We start from the raw sequence: 23780 nt of genomic DNA, 5'->3' as shown, positions 1-23780 counted from the left end.
CATCCCGTCCCCTCATCACCCTTTCTTCCAACGCACATTACAGAAGAGATCACTTTTTATAAGGAATTCTCTGTGAGGCTGCTACAGTGAGGTTGGACATACAAACATACATACATACTCATTCCACTGCAATGTACTTCTATGATTGCATGTGACAGCTAAAAATATTCTGACATGCACGAATTGACAATAAGTTATGAAAAGAGGGAAGGTCTCAAACACTTTAAATTTCCCATCCTGTGGAGCAATTTGATTATTGACATGTTTTTATAGGAACCACAAAATGCTTTGGAGCTCAAAACACTGGAAAAACCATCAAAAGTGAATCCACAGCCTGCCACCCTGTGGATGCCATGTGGCATCACTTCTCTGTAACAAAGTTACAGTTGATCTCTGTTGACAAGCCTGAAAACCATCTAGCTCCAAACTTTTTGGTTTGAGGGCCACATTTACTTTTTAAAACTGACCGGCGGGTCACACCATTAGTAGATGAGGTGAAAAATGAGCAAGCATAAAGTGTAAAATATATGTAAAAGCTATTTCTTCTTATCCCATTTTTTAATTGATAAATTCATTTTTAAATAAAAAATACCCTCTTCACTCCGGAAGGGAGGAGGGGGCAGTCTGTCGTAGCCCTGGTGGAAGGAAGCCGGTCGACTCTCGGCTGTGCTGCTCCAGGGATCCAGGTCCTCAGGGAGGGGACATGTTAATTTTTTTTGGACATTTATTTGTACAAGGTATGGGAACCCTGTTTCAGAGTCTGGTGTTTTTATTATTTAAGGTATTGGAACCCTGGGTCAGAGTCTGTAGTTGTAGGTATAGTAACCCTGTGTCAGAGTCTGCCTCAAACATTTTTTTTTCATTATTGTTTTCTGCTTGGTGGTGGTGGTGGAATTTAGCCGGGAATTCTACCTTCCTGTGTGTCGACCTAGAATTGCTTAAGATTTAGCACAACAATAAAACTACCAATTTAATCAGTGAATACTATGGTTATTGAGACCGGAAGTATAAAGATAGTGTTCTGATTTTTACAGATTGACCAAAGGATCCACAATCAGAGGCAACAGTTGCTGTGCCTAGGAAGCAGGTGGAAATGAAAAACATCTGACTGTATGAATGTGTAAACCATTGAATTGTTTGCAAAGTAGCTTTAGTGTATCCAAGGGCGTCCCCCAGGGATCAGTCCTGGGACCACGTAATATATATCAATAGTCTTGATTAAAATGTTTCCAAAGCAAATGTCCACTTGAAATGCAGATGATACTTTAATAATACTGCTCTACATGTTCACCAAGCCGGGCTATTCGCCAGTTACAACTTGCTTGTAATATTTTACAACAAACCTTGTTTGATTTAAAACTTGTTTTGAATGCTGACAACAAAACTCTTGTTTTCATTTGCAAAATCAAAGCCACTGAACCTTCACCACTTTTCATGGCGCTGAGATTGAGTCTGAATCTCAATACAAATTTCTAGGAATAGTAATTGATTCTCTTTTAAGCCTAGCATTCAGCAATTTGTGGAAAAAAACTAAAGTTAGAATTAGAAGCATTAGAATCCATTCCTCTCTCCAGGACTGGTTTATACTGTCTGGGACTAGTTCATGCTCCTCGGGGCTGTGCGTGGGTGTTGCTCCGTTGGCTCCCGGCTACCCTGAGATCAGGGTCTCCGGGGCAGGGAGCTCGGAGTGTCTATACAGCTGTGGGGTCTTTTCCGCTACTTGGAGGCGCCACAATATAATTCCAACCTCCGAACTAATTGGGACAAGTCCCGTGCACTCACCTCACTCACACATTACACACACAGGCGCACTCATCACAGGCGCACACAGTTTTTCCATGTACATGTTTGGTTCTATGTTCATTTTGTTTCACCCGTGGTGATTCTCCCCCTCTTGGAGTAGTAGTGATGATTCGCTGTTTACAGACCAAAACATGGTAAGATCGGTCTCCAAAGAGGGGGATTGATGGTGGTTCTATGTAATAAAAGACTGCTCGTCATCCTACAGGTCGTCCACGCGACAGAGTTGTTGCAGCAGTGTTTGATGATTAAAGAATGAATAAAAAGTGGTATTGCAGGTGGAGAAGTTGAACTCCGAGGACAAAGGGAAACTTGTTGCTGCTACCATAAAGTCTGTGCTGGACTATTGAGATGTTATAGACATACATCTTTACAATGTCTACACGCGCTAGATACTGTCTACCCTGGAGCACTAAGGTTTAATACAAATTTTAAAGCCCTTACCCTTGCCCTTTGTATGCTTGGGTAGGATGGTCTGCCTTGTCCACCCGTAGACTTAATCATTGGTGTATCTTTATGTGTAAGGCTATTCTTGGTCTGCTTCCATCTTACCTATGGATCTTCATCTTTCAGAAAAGTGTGGGAAGATTGTCTTCACTGCCTGGACTTCCTACTATCGGTCCCTAAAGTCCGTACTGAATTGGCGGGGAAAAGGGTGTTTGGGTATGCTGCTCCCTTGCCTCCTTGGCATCAGTTGCAAAATTACCTGAATCTTCAGGAGCTGGTCTCACCGAATGCATTGAAAGTAATTCTAAATTACTTGGGAGGTAGGCACATCTGGCTGTAGATGTTTTGACTGATTCGTTTTGCATTTTGACTCCTGTTTGATCCCTGATGTTGATGACTTCAAATCAAAAATATCACAAATACAAAGTCATAAATATTTGATATTTTTGTTTTTTTCATTGTAATTGTTTATGTTTTCAATCCTGATAATTGTGCTGCTGCCTGTCTTGGCCGGGACACTATGCAACAGTGATTTTCTATCTCAGTCAGACTTTTCCTGGTTCAATAAAAATCATGAACTGTTTTTTGAAATTTTGCTAACCAACTCAAGAATAGCTAGACAAGGAAAAAATAAAAATAAAATCAATCACATGGGTTCCAGCACATTTAGGCATTCCGGGGAAATGAGAGAGCAGACAAATTGGCAACAGAAGCAGTCAAGAAAGGAATTGTTGAAATCAATATTCAATTATCAGAAAAGGTAAAACAGCAGTGGCAACAGCATTGGGATAATGCAACAAAGGACATCAACACACTCTCCAAAACAGAGTAGGTATGTTAACAAGTTGAGGACCAAGGCAGAAGGATCAAGTAACAAGCATGATGAGAATCGGGCAGAGCAATCTCAACAGCACACTTTTCATTATAGGAAACATCCAACGGGTCTTTGCGATCAATGCCATGAGGCTGAGACAGTAGATGTCGTCTTATCATGCAGTGACTTTACACAAGACAGACAAGAAATGGTAACAATTACAGAAAATAGGGCAGGTAGAGGACATGGTTAAAAATTGAATGCAGCCACACTGTTGAAGGGAAGTGGTTTGTTTTTTGACGGCAACTGGTTTGTTTTTTGACGGCAACTGGACTGGAAAACAGCTTTAAATGAATGGCAGTGACTTAGAATAAAGCCTGCAAGTGGCAGTAATGCAACATCATGGATGCACAGTGCTGTTACCACCTCACAGAAGAAGAATGAACCAGACGTGGTAGGACTGAATGAACGCAGCACATTGTTCCAGTGGATTGAGTGCTTAGTGATAAAAGGCAATGACCAGGATGTATTGAAATGTGTATTGAAATACTCATGGGGGGGGGGGCTGATGCTAAGATCAATTTAATGCATGCTTTCTTAGGAAACTTCTTCCCTAACAAAGTCTGACTAGAAAATAAAATACAAGTTTGAATGCGTTGAAGTGGTGGACAGTAATCTCAACTAAGCACGGCATGCAGCAGAGAGGCCAACAAAAGCCACCACCAGAAAAATGTCTTCCAGGCTGCAGCGGCATCGGATAGCGTTGGATCTCTGAGGGTGCGGCCGACTCTGGTTGAGTGAAGTAACTGGAGCTGGTTCAAATCTCTGACGATAAGTGACAATAAGGAGAAGCAGTCTTCCTGTCAACTTTTGCAGCAGCTCCATGAAAAAAAAAAAAAAAAAAAGTACATACTATATACACCGAATATGTAGCCCAGATGTATTTTGAGACTAAAACAACACACAACATTCATGAAGCTATAAATAGCATAAGAAAATAAAATGCATCATCTAGCAGTATAAACATTTAAAATGGAGCCAATGTTGACAGAATGGTTTGTTTAGCAGCTGAACAATGATATTTACATCCATATACAGTGGGGCAAAAAAGTATCTAGTCAGCCACCAATTGTGCAAGTTCTCCCACTTAAAAAGAATGAGAGAGGCCTGATATTTTCATCATAGGTACCTCAACTATGAGAGACAAAGAGAAAAAAAAGAAAAAAAATCCAGAAAATCACATTGTCTGATTTTTAAAGAATTTATTTGCAAATCATGGTGGAAAATAAGTATTTAGTCAATAACAAAAGTTCATCTCAATACTTTGTTATATACCTTTGTTTGCAATGACAGAGGTCGAACGTTTTCTGTAAGTCTTCACAAGGTTTTCACACACTGTTGCTGGTATTTTGGCCCATTCCATCATGCAGATCTCCTCTAGAGCAGTGATGTTTTGGGGCTGTCGCTGGGCAACACAGACTTTCTACTCCCTCCAAAGATTTTCTATGGGGTTGAGATCTGGAGACTGGCTAGGCCACTCCAGGACCTTGAAATGCTTCTTACGAAGCCACTCCTTCGTTGCCTGGGCGGTGTGTTTGGGATCATTGTCATGCTGAAAGACCCAGCCACGTTTCATCTTCAATGCCCTCGCTGATGGATGGAGGTTTTCACTCAAAATCTCACCATACATGGCCCCATTCATTCTTTCCTTTACACTGATCAGTCGTCCTGGTCCCTTTGCAGAAAAACAGCCCCAAAACATGATGTTTCCACCCCCATGCTTCACAGTAGGTATGGTGTTCTTTGGATGCAACTCAGCTTTCTTTCTCCTCCAAACACGACAAGTTTAGTTTTTACCAAAAAGTTCTATTTTGGTTTCCTCTGACATTCTCCCAATCCTCTTCTGGATCATCCAAATGCTCTCTAGCAAACTTCAGACGGGCCTGGACATGTACTGGCTTAAGCAGGGGGACATGTCTGGCACTGCAGGATTTGAGTCCCTGGCGGCGTAGTGTGTTACTGATGGTAGCCTTTGTTACTTTGGTCCCAGCTCTCTGCAGCTCATTCACTAGGTCCCCCCGTGTGGTTCTGGGATGTTTGCTCACCGTTCTTGTGATCACTTTGACCCCACGGGGTGAGATCTTGCGTGGAGCCCCAGTATGCTTCCATTTTCTAATAATTGCTCCCACAGTTGATTTCTTCACAACAAGCTGCTTTCCTATTGCAGATTCAGTCTTCCCAGCCTGGTGCAGGTCTACACTTTTCTTTCTGGTGTCCTTTGACAGCTCTTTGGTCTTGGCCATAGTGGAGTTTGGAGTGTGACTGTTTGAGGTTGTGGACAGGTGTCTTTTATACTGATAACGAGTTCAAACAGGTGCCATTAATACAGGTGACGAGTGGAGGACAGAGGAGCCTCTTAAAGAAAAAGTTACAGGTCTGTGAAAGCCAGAAATCTTGCTTGTTTGTAGGTGACCAAATACTTATTTTACCGGGGAATTTACCAATTAATTCATTAAAAATCCTACAATGTGATTTCCTGGATTCTTTCCCCCCATTCTGTCTCTCATAGTCAAAGTGTACCTATGATGAAAATTACAGGCCTCTCTCATCTTTTTAAGTGGGAGAACTTGCACAATTAGTTGCTGACTAAATACTTTTTAGCCCCACTGTACAGTATATTCTGATTATGGATATTATTTGCTCCTATTTTACCTCTTTTTTTATATTTTTTGACACTGATATATTTTGATAGATTTTTTCTTTTCTTTTTATCGTTTAGATCATGTTATTATTAAAAAAACCCAAAACGTTCTTTAGTGTTTTTGTATGTGACAATTTACTGCAGTGTACCTGTAGAGTAGGACTGGATGTGACAGTAACCAGAACATTCTTTCTTTGTTTCTTTGTTTCTTTCTTTCTTTCTTTCTTTCTCTCTCTCTCTCTCTCTCTCTCTCTCTCCCTTTCTCTGTCTCTCTCCGTAGCACATAGAGGCAAAAGAGGGTGTGTTACTAGGGCAGAGGGTGTGATGGCTCTTCTGTGATTAAGTGAACCAGTTTCACTGTGTAACAGGCAGTTGTCTTCGTAGTACTGCACACACTTAACAATGCACGGAATCCAGTATATTGAGCAGTGGACCCATACTGGCCTGAAAACACCTGGACGATCATGGATGTTGAATATAGAATCAATGCTTTTAAAAATGTGGAATATACCCTTTAACTTGCCAAACAAGCAGCCTTGACTTTGTCCTTTTGGTGTAGCCACAATCCCTACTCCTCTGTGTTTATTACCTATTGTTTCATAAAATTAAATGTAGATATATGTACTGTGCATCTCATCAAAGCTAGTTAAGATTGATTTTATATAACTTAATAACAGAGCAGTTTCAAAGGGCTTCAAAAGAGCACTTTTCACACAATACCCAGAAGTGTTCCAATTCCCAGAGTTATCTTCACCAATGAGCGTGCTTATCACACACACATACCCACACGTATGAAGAAAGGAAGAAAAGTAAGAGTGCAAGAAAGAGAGCAATTTTAATTCAAACAAGTTACAAGTCCAATCCAAAGCAGCTCATCAACATAGTCACTGAGCATGTGAGAACACGTACATAACAGAGACGTACAAATAACAAGTTCCATACTTCATAGCTTACACCTTTTAACAGAAACATGAAGGAAAAGAGGTAGAATGACAAGAAAAGGGAATTTAGAGAATGACCATGAAATGCATATTTGACTGAGCAGGGTTTTTTTTATTTGGACTTTTACTTTTCATTATTCTGAGGTATATAATACAGTATATCGGCTATTATTTTCCGGTGATGGTAAAAGCTGGATGAGGCTTTGCATGTTTAGATCTCTCTACATGATATTTGACGAAAGCCACAATTACATTCAACAAAAGATTGTGTATTTTTGTCTACTGCTGAAACATCAAAGACTATATTCTCTTTTAACTAGAGGATCTTTATGAATTGTTTTGGTTTTTCATTATAGTGAAGGAGAGAAAGAGATGGAAAAGAAAGATGAGTTTCATTTAATTGTTCTTTTTTTCCTTTTGCAAATATCCATCAGTTTTATAGCATCTTGGTAAAAAAAAAAAGAAGGAAAAATGGAGGTTTCTTTTCTATATACAGTATATAAACACATGTAAATATAATTCTGCCATTGGCAATATACACTGTAAAGTTGATTCAATACATTTGGTTCACTGTGTATAAGTTCAAATGAAAAGGACGAATTTCAAAGATAAAGCAAAATTATGAGAAACATTATCAATGATGAAACTGTAAATGTAACGCAATTTCTTTGTGGGCTTCACAAAAGCCACAATTAACATTGATGCAATCTATTTAAAAAAAAAAACCATTTAGTGTTCGTAAAAACTGCTGAAGTTATGGGGGGAAAGATAAGGCCTCACTGACAAATAACATGCAAACTAGCGATGCACGACTCGCCAACGATTCCTTCCAAGCGAACGGATGGTTCGAAGGACTCGGTAGTCGTGAGTCACTCCGACAAAAGGGGCGGCGACCCACGAACTAAAAAAAGAAATACCGACGCCTGAATCACAGTAACTCCAAGGAACTGTCGATGATCAATGAAGCTGATTTTCACACCTGGATTCGGTCAAAATAAGGAACGTTGACAGAAGTAGCTCGTTTTTGTAACTCACTCTTCACATCTCTGCCAATATGTATGTATATAAAAAAAAAAATATATATATATATATATCTATATATATATCTATATATATATAGATATATATATAGTTTATTTTTTTTCAAAGATTTTCTGGCATTCGCCGTTTGCATTCTTGCCACCGAAACGAATCATTTCGACGGGATGAAATGATTCTTTCGAGAATTCCATTCACAACCGACTCTTCTGTCCTTCGTTCATCGTTCACCGGAAGTCCTGCCACTCCCACGCGTGCGTTTACGCAACTGAACAAACCTCTTTTTTTTTATTATTATTATTATTATTATTATTATTATTATTTATTTTTTTACTGAGTGACTTTTCAAAACAACCGAGTCTCGAAAATAAAACTAAAAAATAAAAAATAAATAAATTGAGGAAAAAAAAAAAAAGAGCCGAATCTCTCGTCGTTCTCTCCTCAACGCGTAGCCCGACCTTGAGCCAATCAGAGCGCGCCAACTGGACGTCGCCGGCGGGGATGCGCCGCCGCCGACCAATCAGAGGCGGGTGCGTGTCACAATACCGGAAGCGCCCCGCATCTCCGCCAATGGGAGCGCGGCACTGCGTTACCATGTGACGCGCGGACCCGGAAGCCGCCGCGAGTTCGACCGGCGTCCGCGACGGGAGCGAGTTGCGCACCGGAGCTGGTCCGAGAGGCTTTGGAGCCACGCTTTGAGCTTGATTCGAGTTCCTTAAGTTCTTTAAGTTCTTTAAGTTCTTTGTCCGCGTCGACATGCTGTGTCTGAGCGGCCTGTCGGTGGCCCTGGCCCTGGCCCTGGCCCTCCTGCCCGGTACCACCGCAGCACTGAGAGATGGGCAATGCGAAGGTGAGTTCTCTCGTGGTTGTCATCACTATAAAGGCCAGTGGTAAACAACCCGAGATTAACTTTAGATAATGGACAATAACCCCGGTGTTCAGGTCTTTACATACAACTCATCGCGTGTTCAATTATTTATTTATTTTTGCAAAAATTTGGCCTAAAATGGCTTCTTGAAATAAAAAAAATAAAAATAAATATAAAAAGGCTCGAGTCAGTGAGGTTCGCCTGCATCGGAATAATCATTTGTGATATTACAAAAGCCTGAACCGAGCACTTGCATTTCTACCCAACTCACCAAACATATGCAGACCTGTTATGTTTACCTGCAATGCATCGTTGAATAAGAGAGAGAGATATATGTCCTAATCACACGTCTCAAATGAGGTTAAAATGTGTCGAATTTGAATTTATGAGGTGTTAATCTCAACACTTAACAAACACTTTGTTATATATATATATGTGTGTGTATATATAGTACTTTCCTGCAATATTTTACTAAATAAGCAGGCTGGGATTTGCCCAAAAATCATATTTTGTTAAAATTTGCATTGAAAGGTCAGACGGGGTATGACATTTCCTTGATACGCTCTTCATTTTCTGCTGTCTCCTTTTACCTGCTGGAACAATGTCAATTTCCCCGGTGTGGGGCTAATAAAGGTTTATCTCATCTTAAATTGAGTATTCTGGATGTCTCCATTATGCCGATTCGTTGTTCAGTTCGTTGCATGCAGGATGGTTAAAAGGTAATGGGTGTGGGGAAATAACATGGTGATGTTGACAAATTTAAATATCAAAATGCACCAGGAAAGAAAGTCCAATGTTCATAACTTTTTGGTAAATTGTCTTGAAGGACAACTAGTGGAAACCTGTTCATCCCTGTAGGAAATTAAAGAATTCTTATTTCCATCATACTTTTGGAACCCTATAGTATGCAACAATAATGACTGCTTACCTGCCCCTTGTTGTTTAGGAGGTCACACACCATTTTGTTCACAAAAGTTTATGATGTAGGTCAATAATAGTATACGCACACAAGCCATTTATTTCCATGAATGTGTTGCCATTGAATATTGAGACATAACATTTGAGGAGTATATTTCACTCGACCCAATGCTTGCAACCCAATATTTTTATTTATTGGAACATTTCTTGTATTGGATTTAAATTCCCCTGACATTTTACTAAAAATGTGTCATCGTGGAGTCTTACCGATTTTTTTCAGAATGATTGCGATCAGCTCAAATAATTGCCATTAGGAATTAATGCGAAGATGGCGACTGCTCTGAATTCAACTTATAAATTATAGCTGCCAGGTCTTCCCCTTTTTCATTTTTAACATTTCTTCTGTTTCTTGTTTCAGTGTGTGTGACCTTCCTGGGGAAGTTTTACCAGTCGTTACAGGACAACAACGTTAAATTCACCAGTGCAGACATCGAGAAGGCCATTGTGAAGACCTGCAAAGACGCCAAGAGCAAAGAAAACCGCTTTGTAAGACCACAGGCCCATCGCGAGATCTCTAATACTCTTTTCCTTTTTATTTCAACTGCACCAAAAACCCGATAACACCCGCTAACATCTGGCTTTTCTCTTTTGTGGGAAAGGTTACACCCGACATTCATTCCCGGGACATATGACCCTGCAATTGTCACAGGTTTTTTTTCTATCAGCTCCAGCTCCGATCGGCTGTGATGGAAACATAACACCCGGGTAGACGCGCTAATTTTCACCCGGTTTCCGGACGTTGCCGCGTAAATAGACAGGAATATCTATGTATCATTCGATCATTTCATATCTGATTTAGATTACAAAATTAAAATCAGAAGTTATTGATTTTTTTTTTTTTTTTTTGCCCCTTCCCCCCCGAATGGGGGACCATGAAATGTTTAGGGAGTGTGGGTCCAAGCCGGTGTCTGAACAGGAGGAGCGTTTCTGCTCCCCGCTTCCCAAGCACCAGGCTCGTGCACTACGGCCCTTCTGTGCATCGACCGCTGCCGCGCGGGCATGAGTGTTCCACGGTGCTTTCACTTTTTATTTTTTATTTTTCCCATATCAATATAAACAAGACACGCCCCTTTTCCAGTGCATTTGTGACGCAGAACGTGACACACCAGGGGGAAAAATGCAAGGCATACTCTTCTACTGGCAATGGGAACCACAATATCGCCTATTTTTAGCCGGTTTACCCACGTTTGTTTAAAAAAGGAAGAAAAAAAAAAAAAAAAGATAACTCATATACACACTAAATTTGGTGTAAAAACAGTATAACAGACTCTTAATAGAGGTAATTTTGTTTTAAGCCATTTAGTTTCAAAGCAAATTGTTCTGATCCAGCCAGGTTTTAATTTGTTATGTGACATCACATACTTTAACATTTTAAATGATAGATAGATGGATAGATACTTTATTCATCCCCGGGGGGGGGGGGTGTAATTGTGGCGTCTCAACAGCTCACATCTAAACAGGAAAGCAGGAAATACAATAAAAAAGAAAATGGAAACTTTGGAAATGATACAATAAACCTAACAGTTAACAGTACATGATAATAACAAATATGACAATATACACTAAACTCAATGATAAAAAACAAACCCAAAAGATTATAGACCGAACAAATGTGTTTTCCAAATTAAAATTGATGGTCCTATACAATTACTTAGAAACGGTGACAATGTAATTTACTGGGCTCATGACAACATTTCTATATTTGTTCTACCGTTTTGTGAGGTTAATAGTGTCATTACTTTAATTCATAGGAGTTTCAGCAGAGAATGGGAAACGGGGTCATTGCAACATATCCATCTTTCAGATGTGTATGAAATAACTGTTTAGTATTTGAAATGGAAAAAAAGAAATCTTAACAATCAAGTTAATAATATTCTGACAAATGATTTTGTCACAGTGTCCTCAAGTCTTATAAGATAGTAACAGATAACACATATTCAATATTATGCAGTGGGACTGACTCAGCTATTTGCCCTCTTAACATTGTCATTGTGAACCAGTGGGCTGACGTGACTGTTTGTTTATTTAAACCCCGCCCTCCCCGCCCAGTGTTACTACATCGGAGCAACGAGCGACGCCGCCACCAAGATGATCAACGAGGTTTCCAAGCCACTCAGCTACCATGTCCCCGTCGAGAAGATCTGCGAGAAACTCAAGAAGAAGGACAGTCAGATCTGTGAGCTGAGATACGGTACGTTTCCCTCGGGCTTCGACCCTTAGTCAAGACTTTTATCCACCGTGACTTGGGCCAAACGCATTAGTTACAGGTTTCTTACCAGGTCCTTACGAGGCTTCAATTTAAATTTAGGTACTGGAATACATTGCAAATAGTCCCCTTTTGTGCTGAAGTGCTTGAAGTCCGTGGGAGGAGGGGAAAAAAAAAAAAAGGAATAGTGTGATCATTAAAAACCTGTTATATTCCCCTTGGTTTTATTATTTAACTCTTAACATGGTAAAACGTTTCCAGAATGGCTTCTACGACATAGATGATGCGAGGGGTAATGTACATTTAATCCACCATGCCTGGAGATGGACACTTGTAATAGTTGATGACAATGGCATGAATAAAATGCTATACTTTATTGGAGGAACCGCCAGCAAAAGCTGGGGCCAAATTACGTGATTTTTATTTTTTATTTTTTCCCCCAATTGTGGACATCATACATTAATCAGAGCCTCATGAGTCTGACACTATTCCACAAGTCACGCCTCCATTTCAGAAGTCAAGACGCTTTATTTGGCGCCGCCATCGTGTAGGCGCACAATCTCATTGGCTGTTGAAAATTGCCGCTGCAATTTGAGGCTTTGACGCGCACATAGCAAGGGATTTGGGAAAGACTTGCCCCAATTAAAATCCAACATGTATGATTGAATGGTGACCTGGACGATTGCGATCGTACTATATAGATACAGATTTTTGTCGTTCACTCACTCACACATCGATTACAGCATGATTACCCTGCACGACCCCAACTCAGAAAAATAGGGAACCCATCCTTTTATTTCCCATTCTATTTTAGGAAAGCTGTGGCTATTCCATCACATTTCCATCAGATTTTGTCTCAACACGTTGCTCAGTTGCCAAAACTCAAGCAAACGGGGACTTCAAAATCACTGATCGCAGCAGCATTGTGTCCGAAAATTGACTGTGGTATCAGAGGCGGAGCATCCTTATTTTGACGTGTATTGAAATTAAATAAATATGAAGATGAATTAAAACGTGTATAACTTAATGTTCTACTGTTTAAAAACTTCTGACTGAGTTAAAATGAGCATCACTTTCATTTATTCCATTCTGAGTTTTTATTCCATTTATTTTATAACGTGAAAGAGAATTCAAGGTAATAAGGCAATCCAAAAGTAGACAAACATTAGACTTCTGTCTTCCTATTGATTAAAAAAAAAAAAAAAAAAAAAAAAGTTTATTCGAAGCAGAACACACACAATAAGGAAAAAAAAAATGCAGTACAATATTAACAGAAATCGTGTTTGTTTGTTTTTTCTCTCTTTTTTTTTGGCAATCTTCAATCAATTTTTGGCAAGCTTAAAAAAACAAAGTTAATAGATTGACTGATCGCACTGTTATCGCGTCGGAGAGTGGACTGCGGTATCAGAGAATCCTTATGTGTGTCTCGTCGCTCGGCTCAGTAACCCGGTGTTCCGTGTCCCTCGCAGACAAGCAGCTGGACCTGAGCACCGTGGACCTGAAGAAGCTGAAGGTGAAGGACCTGAAGAAGATCCTGGAGGAGTGGGGCGAGTCGTGCAAGGGCTGCGCCGAGAAGTCTGACTTCATCCGCAAGATCACGGAGCTCATGCCCCAGTACGCGCCGACGGCCGCCAAGGCACGGACAGACCTGTGATCTATTTAACTTTTATTTTAGTTTTAGTTTTTCTTTTTTTTGGGGGGGGAACTCAATAAATTACACAAAAATACACAACCAATTTGGACTGGACACGGACCACACCGCCCAAAACTGGATGGAAGAGGAAGGAAAACTACTTTAGTCCGCTGTGTCGGTTTTTTTGTTTTTTTTCTTGACGTGTGCACTCATCCGAATATGCAGATTGATGTATAGGAAGTATTTAAAAAATATCCTTTGCTTTCAGTTGCTGAGTTTTGGGGTAATGACAGTGTTGCAAACAGTCAGAGAGGAACTCAAAGCATAGGAATGGGGGAAATTAAATTACATCACAAGACTTCGGGTATCTAGGGCATGATTAAGCTGCATCTATGTGGTTATTGTTTCTTTTTTGGGGTTTTGTGGTCAACGCATTTCACGCACTAGGGTGGTGTTACTTTTTTTTTTTGTTGTTTTTTTTAACATTAGTATTTTTTTGGCCAATATCCACTTTTCTTAACCTCATGTGTGATGTCAATCGCCCCCCCCCCACCACGATTTTCATGGAAAACCAGCTTGGGCAGGTGGACACATTTTGATCAGCCATTATTGCAGACTGTATTTATACCACCCCGGTTGAACTTTTGTGGACACTGCCTGGTTTTCATCGTTACCAGCTCCAGCAGAACAAGCCTTGTTGAGGGAAGCGGAGGAGACGCGCCTACAATCACACTCTTCTGTCATTTTAATCGGTGAATACTTGGCTCATAGACCCCCCCCACACACACACACACACACACACACTGTTACCGAATTGCCATGTCCTGGGTTTATCGTAGCTTCTCTCACTTCCAGCCACAGTCCCACACTTTGGGGATTGTCACCGATTGCTTTGGAATAAAATCTCCTGCATAGGCGGTCTGTTCCAGATCTGAGGAGACGGAATTATCAGCAGCCCTGTTGGACAAGGTAAATAGTATTCACCCCAAGGTTCTATCTATCGCTTCATCCTAGCCTGAGAACCTTTCTGGGAAATCTTCGATGTGTGTGTTTTGAAATAGTTTTGTGTCTTGTCACTTTGGTTGGTCGGCGGAAGCGTCGGCGTCATCCGCAAACTTCCCCGAATGTTCCCGACAACAGCTGACATCCAGCATTTGGGTTGCACCCCCGACTGCAGAGTCGTTGAAAAGGGAGAAGCTGTTTTATTGTACGGTTAAACAACAAATAATAAATGGTGTGTTCTTTCAAAATGAAAAATTGGACAATAACAGTTGTGTGTTGCTTGAGGAGACTGGATAAGGTTGCTGTTTTCTCACCTTGACTGTTTGTGTAAAGCCTGATTGTTTATTACAACTGTGCTACTGTTATACTTTTCATTAAAAAAGTGGAAAACTTCGTCTGGTATTTGGGTTTTCTTGATTAGCTTTAGATATATTGTTTTAACTTATTTGTTTGTTGGGATTACCCTGAACACAACTTGAACTGTAAATAGACACGTTCGAATGTGGAAGAAAAATGTAAGGGTTAGGGTTTGTTTTGTTTGTTCAGTTTTTTTTTATTTTGAGTTTTTCTCATCTCATACTGTTACTCAGGATCCTAGATAGACACTATGGATAAAGTAGCAGCGTATATGACAAATAATGGATAAAAACTTGATGTTGAATGAATAATGCTCAGCATTATTTATTTAATTTTTTATGTTTTTTGAGTGAAATAAGTTTAAACAACGTTTCTTTCGATTTATTAAAATAAAATTGTTTGGGGTAATTAGGCAAAAGTTAAAAAAAAAAAATATATATATATATATATATATATATATATATATATATGAAATATATGAGATACAATAAAAATGCAATAACTACAAGTAAACAAATTGCGAGACAATTCGTTGTATTTATTGACAAGGTTTCTTATTTTCTAAAAAGGTTGATTTTTTTTTAATATGTATTTGCATTTACTCAAAAATGAATGATAACTTATATAAAACTACATGAAATTCCATAAAAATAATAATAAAAATAAAAATAAAAAAACCCTCGTGGACCGGCGTTCTTGAAGTCGGGAATGACGTCATGACGCAGATCCAGCGACGTGCTCCATCCCGCTGGGTGGGGGGGCGCGCACCTTCCTATTGTCCAAGATGGCGGCGTCGATGCGGACCCTCCGCCGCTAACATGGTTTTAAACGACTTTCCCCTTCTATTCCGGGCGCTACGCGGTTATTCGGTGTTCCGAACGGTGCCGGTCCTCCTCCACAACCACCGTCGGCGAGATTGTCGCTAACATCGCTGGGATCCGCGTCCTCCGAGCAGGATAAACCCGAAAACTTTGGGCTCCGTCGTCGTGGTTTGGACATGAAGCGGCAGGCCGGTAGAGAGAGCAGCCCCTCCCGGGCTCTGGCCAAGCGGATCCGAGAGCGGGAGCGGGAGGGCGTCCGAAGAGAGGAGCTGGCGCCGCCGCCGCTAGCCCTGCTGCTGGCTGAGAGCCGGAGCTACCGCAAGCGGAGCCGGAGCAGAGAGCGGGAGAAGCCGCGGCTGAGGGAGGAGCGGGCGGTGGAGCGGGCGGTGGAGCGGGCGGCGGAGCGGGCGGCGGCGGCGCTGGAGCTCCAGCACCGCAGGCAGGAGCTGAGCCTGCTCGGCCGGCCGCCTCTCCGGACCACGGCCGCGGCGACGGCGGCGGCAGAGCTCCCCGCGGCGAGACCCGGTACCCTGGAGTACAAGACGCTGCTCGTCAGCAACCTCGGCTCGCAGGTGTCGGATGAGGACGTGGAGGACTCTCTGTTTCACGAGTTCAAGAAGTTCGGCGACGTCAGCGTGAAGCTTTCGCACACGCCGGAGCTGGGGCGCGTCGCCTACATGAATTTCCGGCACCCGGAGGACGCCAAGGGGGCCCGGCACTCCAAGTCCACCAGGCTGGTTTTGGGTGACCGCCAGCTAAAGGTGGAGCCAATGTATGTGAGGAGGAGAAGCGTCACGCCGCCGGAAGTGGGTTTCCTGCCCCTTCACGCACCGTTCCCCTTCCGGCAGCGCTCGCTCTCGCCCCCCGGCCCAGGGGTGAGTAACATTAGAGACATACGAGCCAGACACTACGCCTTGGAGGGTCTGGGCCTGAGCAGAGAGAGGGAGCGGATCCTGGACTTTTACGGTATGCTCGACGAGAGGGGCCGGCCCTACGGCTTCCCTGCCATGCCGGTGGTGGAGGACTTAAAACCCGAAGATGATCAGAGGGCCACCAGTAACCTGTTCATTGGAAACCTGGACCATAATGTAACTGAGGGAGAGCTGCGGAGGGGGTTTGACAAGTACGGGATTATCGAGGACATTGTCATCAAGCGCCCTGCACGCGGACAAGGCGGTGCCTATGCCTTTGTGAAATTCCAGAACTTGGACATGGCACATCGGGCCAAGGTGGCCATGCAAGGGCGGATGATCGGCGGAAACCCGATAAAAATTGGCTACGGCAAGGCAAACCCTACCACGCGTCTCTGGGTGGGTGGCCTTGGATCGGGGGTCTCCCTCACCGCCCTCGCCCGGGAATTTGACCGCTTCGGAAGCATTCGGAACATCGACTACGCCAAGGGGGACAGTTTCGCTTACATCCAGTATGAGAGCCTGGACGCTGCCCAGGCCGCCTGTGGCCAGATGAGGGGCTTCCCTCTCGGGGCGCCCGAGCGCCGTCTGAGGGTTGACTTTGCCAAAGTGGAGGAGAGTCCCTCCCGTCCGTTTCCCACGGGCTATCAGGTGACCCTGCCCGCCCACTACGATCTCCTCGCGGAGGGCTATGGCCGCCACCGCAGCCTGGAGCGGGAGCTGAGTCGGGTAAGGGAGCGCACCTCGCCTCCTGCCCACTCCCTTGTATCTCAGAGGGAGAGAGAGAGGGTGCTGCTGGAGAGAGACTTTCCTAGCAGCCCTACGCGCAGCCTGGAGAGGAGGGTGGTGCCGGTGGAGGCATTCGGCAGAGCCGGGCGGAGCGCCAGGAGTCGAAGCCGGAGCCGCGAGCGCTGGCAGAAGGAACGGGAGGAGAGGCGGAGCAGGAAGCGGAGCCTGTCCAATGACAGGCAGACGGAGGAGAGGGAACGAGACCGGGACAAGGAGCGGGGCCGGCCCAAAGCGCGGGGCCCGGTGGGGCCCCCATCTCCCGAGCCCAGCCCCGACCGTGCCCGGGTTCGAACGCCAGACTCCACCACGGAGCCCAGCAGGGGGGATCACTCCCCTGACTGCGGTGGTGGAGGGCCGCGCCCGCCTCCCCCCGTTGCAGAAGAGCCGCCACCGTCTAGCCGCCATCACAGCAAGAGGTTTTCCGGCGAGCAGCTTGTAAACAGTCACCGTCGGAACAGCGAGGGCGTGGGTGGCGTGGGTGGTGCAGGCACCGGCTCGCCCCCAGCACAGGTGGACGCTAGCGCCCCTTCATCGCCGTGCACGCTGTCGGAGTTCGCCCAGGCGCGCCTCGCCAAATCGTGGCACGGCTTCTTCGCGCTGAAGAACAGCAGCTTCCCCACGGAGCTGTACCTGCTGGAGGGCGGAGCCACCTTCTTCGGCGCCGTCATGAAGGACAGCCTGAAGCCGCCCTGCCAGTTGAAGATCGCCCAGCGGCTCCGCATGGACCAGACCCGGCTGGATGAGGTGGCGCGCCGTGTCAAGCTGGGCCGGCCCGATGGCTTTGCGGTGATGCTGGCCCTCCAGGGGCCCGTGGACCGCCAGGCCCCACCCCCAGAGCCGGGCCTCCAGGTGCGCCTGCTGCGTCACCTGGTCACCTACCTGAGGAACAAAGAGGCGGCCGGGGTCATCAGCCTCCCCGGGGCCCGGGAAGGGGGCCCGGGGGCCATGCTGTATGCATTCCCCCCCGGGGACTTCTCCCAGCAGTACCTGCAGGCGGCCAAGAGGACTGTAGGTAATCTGGACGAGGAGCACATGGTGATCGTCATCGTCAGTGACACTAACTGACTGGTTCTGGGTGGGTGTGGCAAAACACACACACACACACACACACACACACACACACACACACACACGACTGACAAGTCAAGACTAGTTTCTAATCCCACACACACATTTATGGTTTTAAGGCAAAGACCATGTACCTGGTTTGAGTCCCAAGTCCTTTTGAACAGCCGATCAGGCTGCACCTCCCTCTGTCTGTCTGTTCAAATCCATCTTTCATCTTTCCCTCCGGTGCGAGCTGTGATGTGTTTCTAAACAGGAAATGGGAATTGTGCCTGGAATGCCGGGAAAGCTAGTTTTTAAAAAGAAGAATTCCATGCAGTAGACGTGTTGTACCCTGAGCTGTAACACTTGACACTAAACATGAGGGTGTTTCGGTTTCTCGCCGTACTGTTTACTTAGTTTGTCTGTTTTATTTTGGGTTTTTTAGACTTTATGAGCCTGACCAAGTTGTTTGACGCTAAAGGACTTATTCCACATGATTGTACTGTATTCTCGGTTCGGGCGGCTGGGGTTCTGTGTTTTTATTTTTTTTAAGCCTGTCTCCTGTTTCCACTGCCTCTGTATTTTACCTGGTTGTGTTTGTATTTTTTATTTTTTTTTCATATGAATTGAATCATTCCAGTTTGTTTATTTTGAAGGACTTTTATCATGTTGTTGCATGCACAAATACAGAGTTGTATTTTTTATTTTTATTTTCATTTTTTATCTCTCCTGTTTTTTTAAGTGTTAGAGCCATCAAGTAAAAAAAATAGTGTATTTTGAGAATTAAAAAATAATAATTTGAGATTAAAATCGCACTACAGTTTCAGAATAAAGTCGATTGAGGAGGAAAAAAAATAAAACTACGAGTATGAATTCTAAATTTCCTGATATTAAAATTATATTTCCAGAACAATATTTAAACTATTTACAGAAAAAGGTTGACATTATGAGGGGGGAAAAGTAGACATTTTGAGATCTAAGAAAAACCCCCTCATCATTTTGTTTTTAACCTCGCTGTTGTACTTCATCTTGGCTTTTTTTTTTTTTTCCTTCCCACAAAACATTGACTTTAATCTCGGTGTGTTTATTCCTGAAATCTAGTATTATTTCAGTCTCATTCTTGAAATGCAATATTTATTTGTTTCTTCCTGGCTGGAATACTCTTCCGTTCTCTCTCTTTTAACCAACGTGTGATTTTAAATTAAAGGGTTTGTTCGCTCTGATCTTTTCGCTGAAGGTTTAACTCTAACGATAACTCTAAATGACTCATTCAGACGTCATGGCCTTTTACCATTTTTCTAAAGTGATGTTTTAATCCCTCTATCCATCCATTTATCCATCCATTCATCCCTCTTTTCTTCTCTCCATCTTCCAGAGGTGGAACTGTGGAGTGCACGGTTTGATTTGTATTTTGTATTGTAATACTAACGACCTTCGGCTTTAGTTATGGCTCGTTGGTCACTTTCTCCGGGTTACGTTTCAGGGGAAACAAGACGAAGTGTTCGGTTTCCACAGAAGTCTCAGAACCGGCGTGATGTCAAAGATCGTGTACATTAAAAAATAAGCTGATTTTAGCACTGAATTTGTTCTGTGGTTGTTGTGTTTTTTTGTTTTTTTTTTCATTTTTTGTTGAATTCCCTGCAAAGGGGGTTTGAGCTATAAAATAGTTGTTTAAATCAACTTTCTCCTCCTACCATAAGAGATAAGACAACAGAAATAAATACAAAAAATGATTGGAGATATATCAATACTATCGGTCATAATCTTTCAGTGTTGTTTTATGTTTTAAAATGACCCTTGACCATGCTCACATTTTTAGCTTTTTAATGTTGTATATATTTTTTTAATAATCAATGAACAGATAGGTATTTTATTCATCCCCGGAGCGAAAATTGCAGTGTTGCAGCAGCTCAGATACAAATAGGCATAAAAATAATTAAGTAATAAGAATAAAAAAATGAATTGCAATACAATTAGAATAAATGATTTTTTTTTTTTAAACCTTTTCTATTACTAAAGAATAGAAAATCTTGTGGTATAAATAAAATAATCCTCACAAGAAAAAAATGTTTAACATAAAAGGGAAATAAGCCCATGTATCAACAATTCACCTCAAATATAAGATAACAGTATCAGAAAATATTTAAATAATCCTCAGAACTTTAACTTCAATAAAATAAAATACATAACCACAGTTTAGCTCAAGTTAATGATTGAAGTTTTTGATTTATTAAGATTTTCTTCTGCCACTGAGCAAGGCACTAACTACCGAGGGAGAGACCCCGATTTGATCCCCACTTGGACTAAACATCCTTTGTTGTGTGAGCTTCAGAAAAGATGTCGTAAAAGTGACACGTTAAATGATTATCCACGGTGTCGATTCTGAATCCTAAACGTTTGGTCTCAACTAAAACTAAGATTTGGGTCGATACACTGCGATAAGCCATTAATATTACACAAAATAGACATCACCAGCACATGCTAATGTAGAGATAATACATTGTTCTCCATTTAGAGACATCTGACAGAGGATAATGTTGCTTTTGTTTTTAAAACAGACATGTTTAATAAAGACTGACATATTAGTATTATATTATTATGTCTATTATGTATATTTTTTATAGACATATTCGGTGGTATTAAACATTTAGACTCAACAAATTAGAAAAGCAAAAACGACATTTTGATGCTTTGATATGATTCCTGCGGTGACGGGTGAGGATAAAGAGAATCCAGTAGAAAGTTCCTAAAAATGACACTTTTGGAACGATCACACTCCACCAAACACAGTGACCTCCCATACCGTCTGCTTGCTCAGTGCTGCCGCCGGTGGCCGGTACTTGTGTTGCAGCCACCGTAGCGTCAACGCACATGCTCAAACATTCAATTAGTAAATAGTCAAACACTGTCTACAAGTTGAAGCTACTTATTCCTCTTTTTATATAACAAGGCGATTGTTCATTTAATGTACAGCACAATTGCTCCAGGGACATTTCCAAAAAGCGCGTACATGGCAGGAGGGGAGTTGCGTGATGCGTTTCTCGCATATCTGGACTGCATGGCTGCTGTTCTACTGCTGGAGGTAAGGACACACACATGCCTGTGTGTGCATGCCTGTGTGTGTTAGTGATGACAGTGTTTAGACTGCAGCGAAGAGGTGCTTGACAACCCCCCCCCCCACACACACACACACAGACACACACATCATTTCGGTAACTTTTAATTCCAAATATATCTCCCTCAATGCCTTGGTCTTCTTTATTACAAGATGATCAACTGAGATTCATCGCCAGCAGCCCTCATGATTTATATGAACTTTAAAGTGGACTGTGGTGTGAGTTAAGCAGCCATACCTGTTTTGGGTCCAAGTAATTGGGCCCAGGATCAGGGTGGTTGGATGCCTGTTGCTCGTCAGAGCAATCAACAAGCAGCAGGTAAATCACCCATCCACACACACACACACACACACACAAACACACACACACACAGGAAGAGACTTTGTCATGACATGTGTCCACCTGCTCCCAGCTGGTTCCATCTTGTCACTGTCTATGAACTGCTGTGTTTGCAACATCTGTGCCGGTGTCTCTGTGCTGGAGGGCCCTGAAAACACCACCCAGGTGGCGTGTGGCAGATAATACCAAAAACATATCCACACAAAGATGAACCATGTGGCGGAACTACCTCACGGACCTATTTTGCTCCTTTCGACTCAAGTTAACATAGGCGTCTGTGGTCCCCAAAATATGGTTTGACAGTTTTTGTTTTTTTGCTGAAAATACCACTTAGATTATGCACTAGAGTCGTTCTAACATTCCTCTCAATCAATTGCGTTCCCGATGCTTTGTTCCCTTGAGCATGACTTCCGGGTTGCGTTGTACAGGTGCTCCTCACTAAACGACCTACCTGTTCAACCACCGTTCAGACTTACCACCAGCTCCCTGACCAGTCTGTGTTGTACACTGTGTACAATACCACGGCGTCTCAGCGTCAAGCATCTCATCGCGCAACACTCCTTATATACTATATACACTGTATATACTATATCCACGAAAGCTGCCCACTGCTCCTGGCTGTGCCCCCCGAGGAAGGACAAGCCAAGGATGGGTTAAATGGAGAGGCCTCATTTCACCGGCCACCACCCAAAGCATGTGCATGTGTGTGTGTGTGTGTGTGTGTGTGTGTGTGTGTGTGTGCATGTGGTGTGCTGTGTGACAATTAAAGATTCTTCTTCTTCTTCTTCTTCTTCTTCTTCTTCTTCTTATATACACAATATATATACTATATACACTATATACACTATATATATATATATATATATATATATATATATACTATATATACTATATACACTATAAATACTATATACACTGTATACATCTCATCACCGTTCTCAGTATCAGTGTTGTTCTGTCTGTCAGTATTCACTACACCAGCGTTCTCAGTGGCCACGCCCCCTCACGGTGAAATAACACGGGTCCTCACTTATCGACCGAATCGCTTAACAACCTGGTCCTAGGTACAGAACCCGGTCGTTAAGTGAGGAAGTACGCGTATTTACTTCGAAACTTTCACTGGTTTCACCTTATGAAGAAGTCGGTGACGCGCGGACGCCAACTCGCGCGGCAGGAAGAAAAACCCTTTGGAAATGGAACGCGGTCTTTGACGACTTAGTCATTAAATTACCTCGTTATTCGACATTTTGGACACGTCCGATATAAACATCCCCATTGTAACACTATATATATGATATATAGGTCCCCCTTTAAGTTGTTCAATTCCATATCAGCGGGAAACCTATGAGTATCTAACGTCTCATAATGATTTTATTCTATTTTCTTTTTACCACATGAATCAACTCAACCCGCTTCGATTCTGACGTTCGCGAACATCTGCAGAGAATCACGTTTCAAAGAATCCGAACGTGCACCGTCTCTCCGCCAGGGGGCGACACAAGCGAGGGGGAGAAAAACAAATAAAATAATCCGTTCACTGCTGGAGGCGGAGCACCAGGAGAGCGTCCCCTCAAACGCGCTTTTTTCACTCTGAAGGGTCGTTTTTTAAAGCGAGAGGAAGGGAAAATAGCGGCATTTAGGCGAAAACAGCGAGAGACTCAAGAACGTGAATAAAAGTCGTCTGGATTCCTTTTGAAGCTTTATTGCCCATTATAGCCCACGCCCCCCGTTAGCCCACGCCCCCCGTCATAATAGCTCAAATCTGACATTCATTATCCGCAAGTGGAAGTTAATTCTGACTCTACCTTTTTTTTTTTTTTTTTTTTAGGGCAATTACAATTTGTACATTCGCCGTAGAGAACACCTGCTGTGTGGGCGTTGGAGAAAAGGCCTGTTTGTTCTCATGGTGATAAATCCGTGTCATTTATCATTCATAGAGGTGGTGAATTTTACCGAAGGCTGCGCACCTTGA

At 42.9% G+C, this 23780-nt stretch overlaps 2 protein-coding genes across 2 annotated transcripts; both read left to right on the top strand.

The window, feature by feature from the left end:
* Nucleotides 1–8391: 8391 nt before the first annotated feature.
* On the top strand, nucleotides 8392–14806 carry manf (mesencephalic astrocyte-derived neurotrophic factor). Its single transcript, XM_080001455.1, has 4 exons — nucleotides 8392–8591; nucleotides 9946–10073; nucleotides 11637–11778; nucleotides 13263–14806. The coding sequence occupies exons 1-4, from the start codon at nucleotides 8498–8500 to the stop codon at nucleotides 13445–13447; spliced, it is 549 nt and encodes a 182-aa protein (XP_079857581.1). The 5' UTR covers nucleotides 8392–8497; the 3' UTR covers nucleotides 13448–14806.
* Nucleotides 14807–15782: 976 nt separating this feature from the next.
* On the top strand, nucleotides 15783–18371 carry rbm15b (RNA binding motif protein 15B; the record flags this gene model as incomplete). The annotated part of the gene is made up of 1 exon (XM_080000222.1): nucleotides 15783–18371. One exon carries the CDS (start codon nucleotides 15783–15785, stop codon nucleotides 18369–18371), a length of 2589 nt encoding a protein of 862 aa, XP_079856348.1.
* Between the last annotated feature and the right edge of the window lie 5409 nt (nucleotides 18372–23780).

This window comes from Zeus faber (genome assembly GCF_960531495.2).
Source record: "Zeus faber genome assembly, chromosome: 5".
NCBI lineage: Eukaryota > Metazoa > Chordata > Actinopteri > Zeiformes > Zeidae > Zeus > Zeus faber.
This window is presented reverse-complemented; position numbering and strand designations above follow the sequence as displayed.

What these genes read in the sequence shown, in the direction of transcription:
- manf (XM_080001455.1), top strand. Translation starts at nt 8,498, where the DNA reads ATGCTGTGTCTGAGCGGCCTGTCGGTGGCCCTGGCCCTGGCCCTGGCC. An exon ending in AGAGCAAAGAAAACCGCTTT is followed by an intron (nt 10,074 to 11,636) that starts GTAAGACCACAG and finishes CTCCCCGCCCAG; the next exon opens with TGTTACTACATCGGAGCAAC. An exon ending in GATCTGTGAGCTGAGATACG is followed by an intron (nt 11,779 to 13,262) that starts GTACGTTTCCCT and finishes TGTCCCTCGCAG; the next exon opens with ACAAGCAGCTGGACCTGAGC.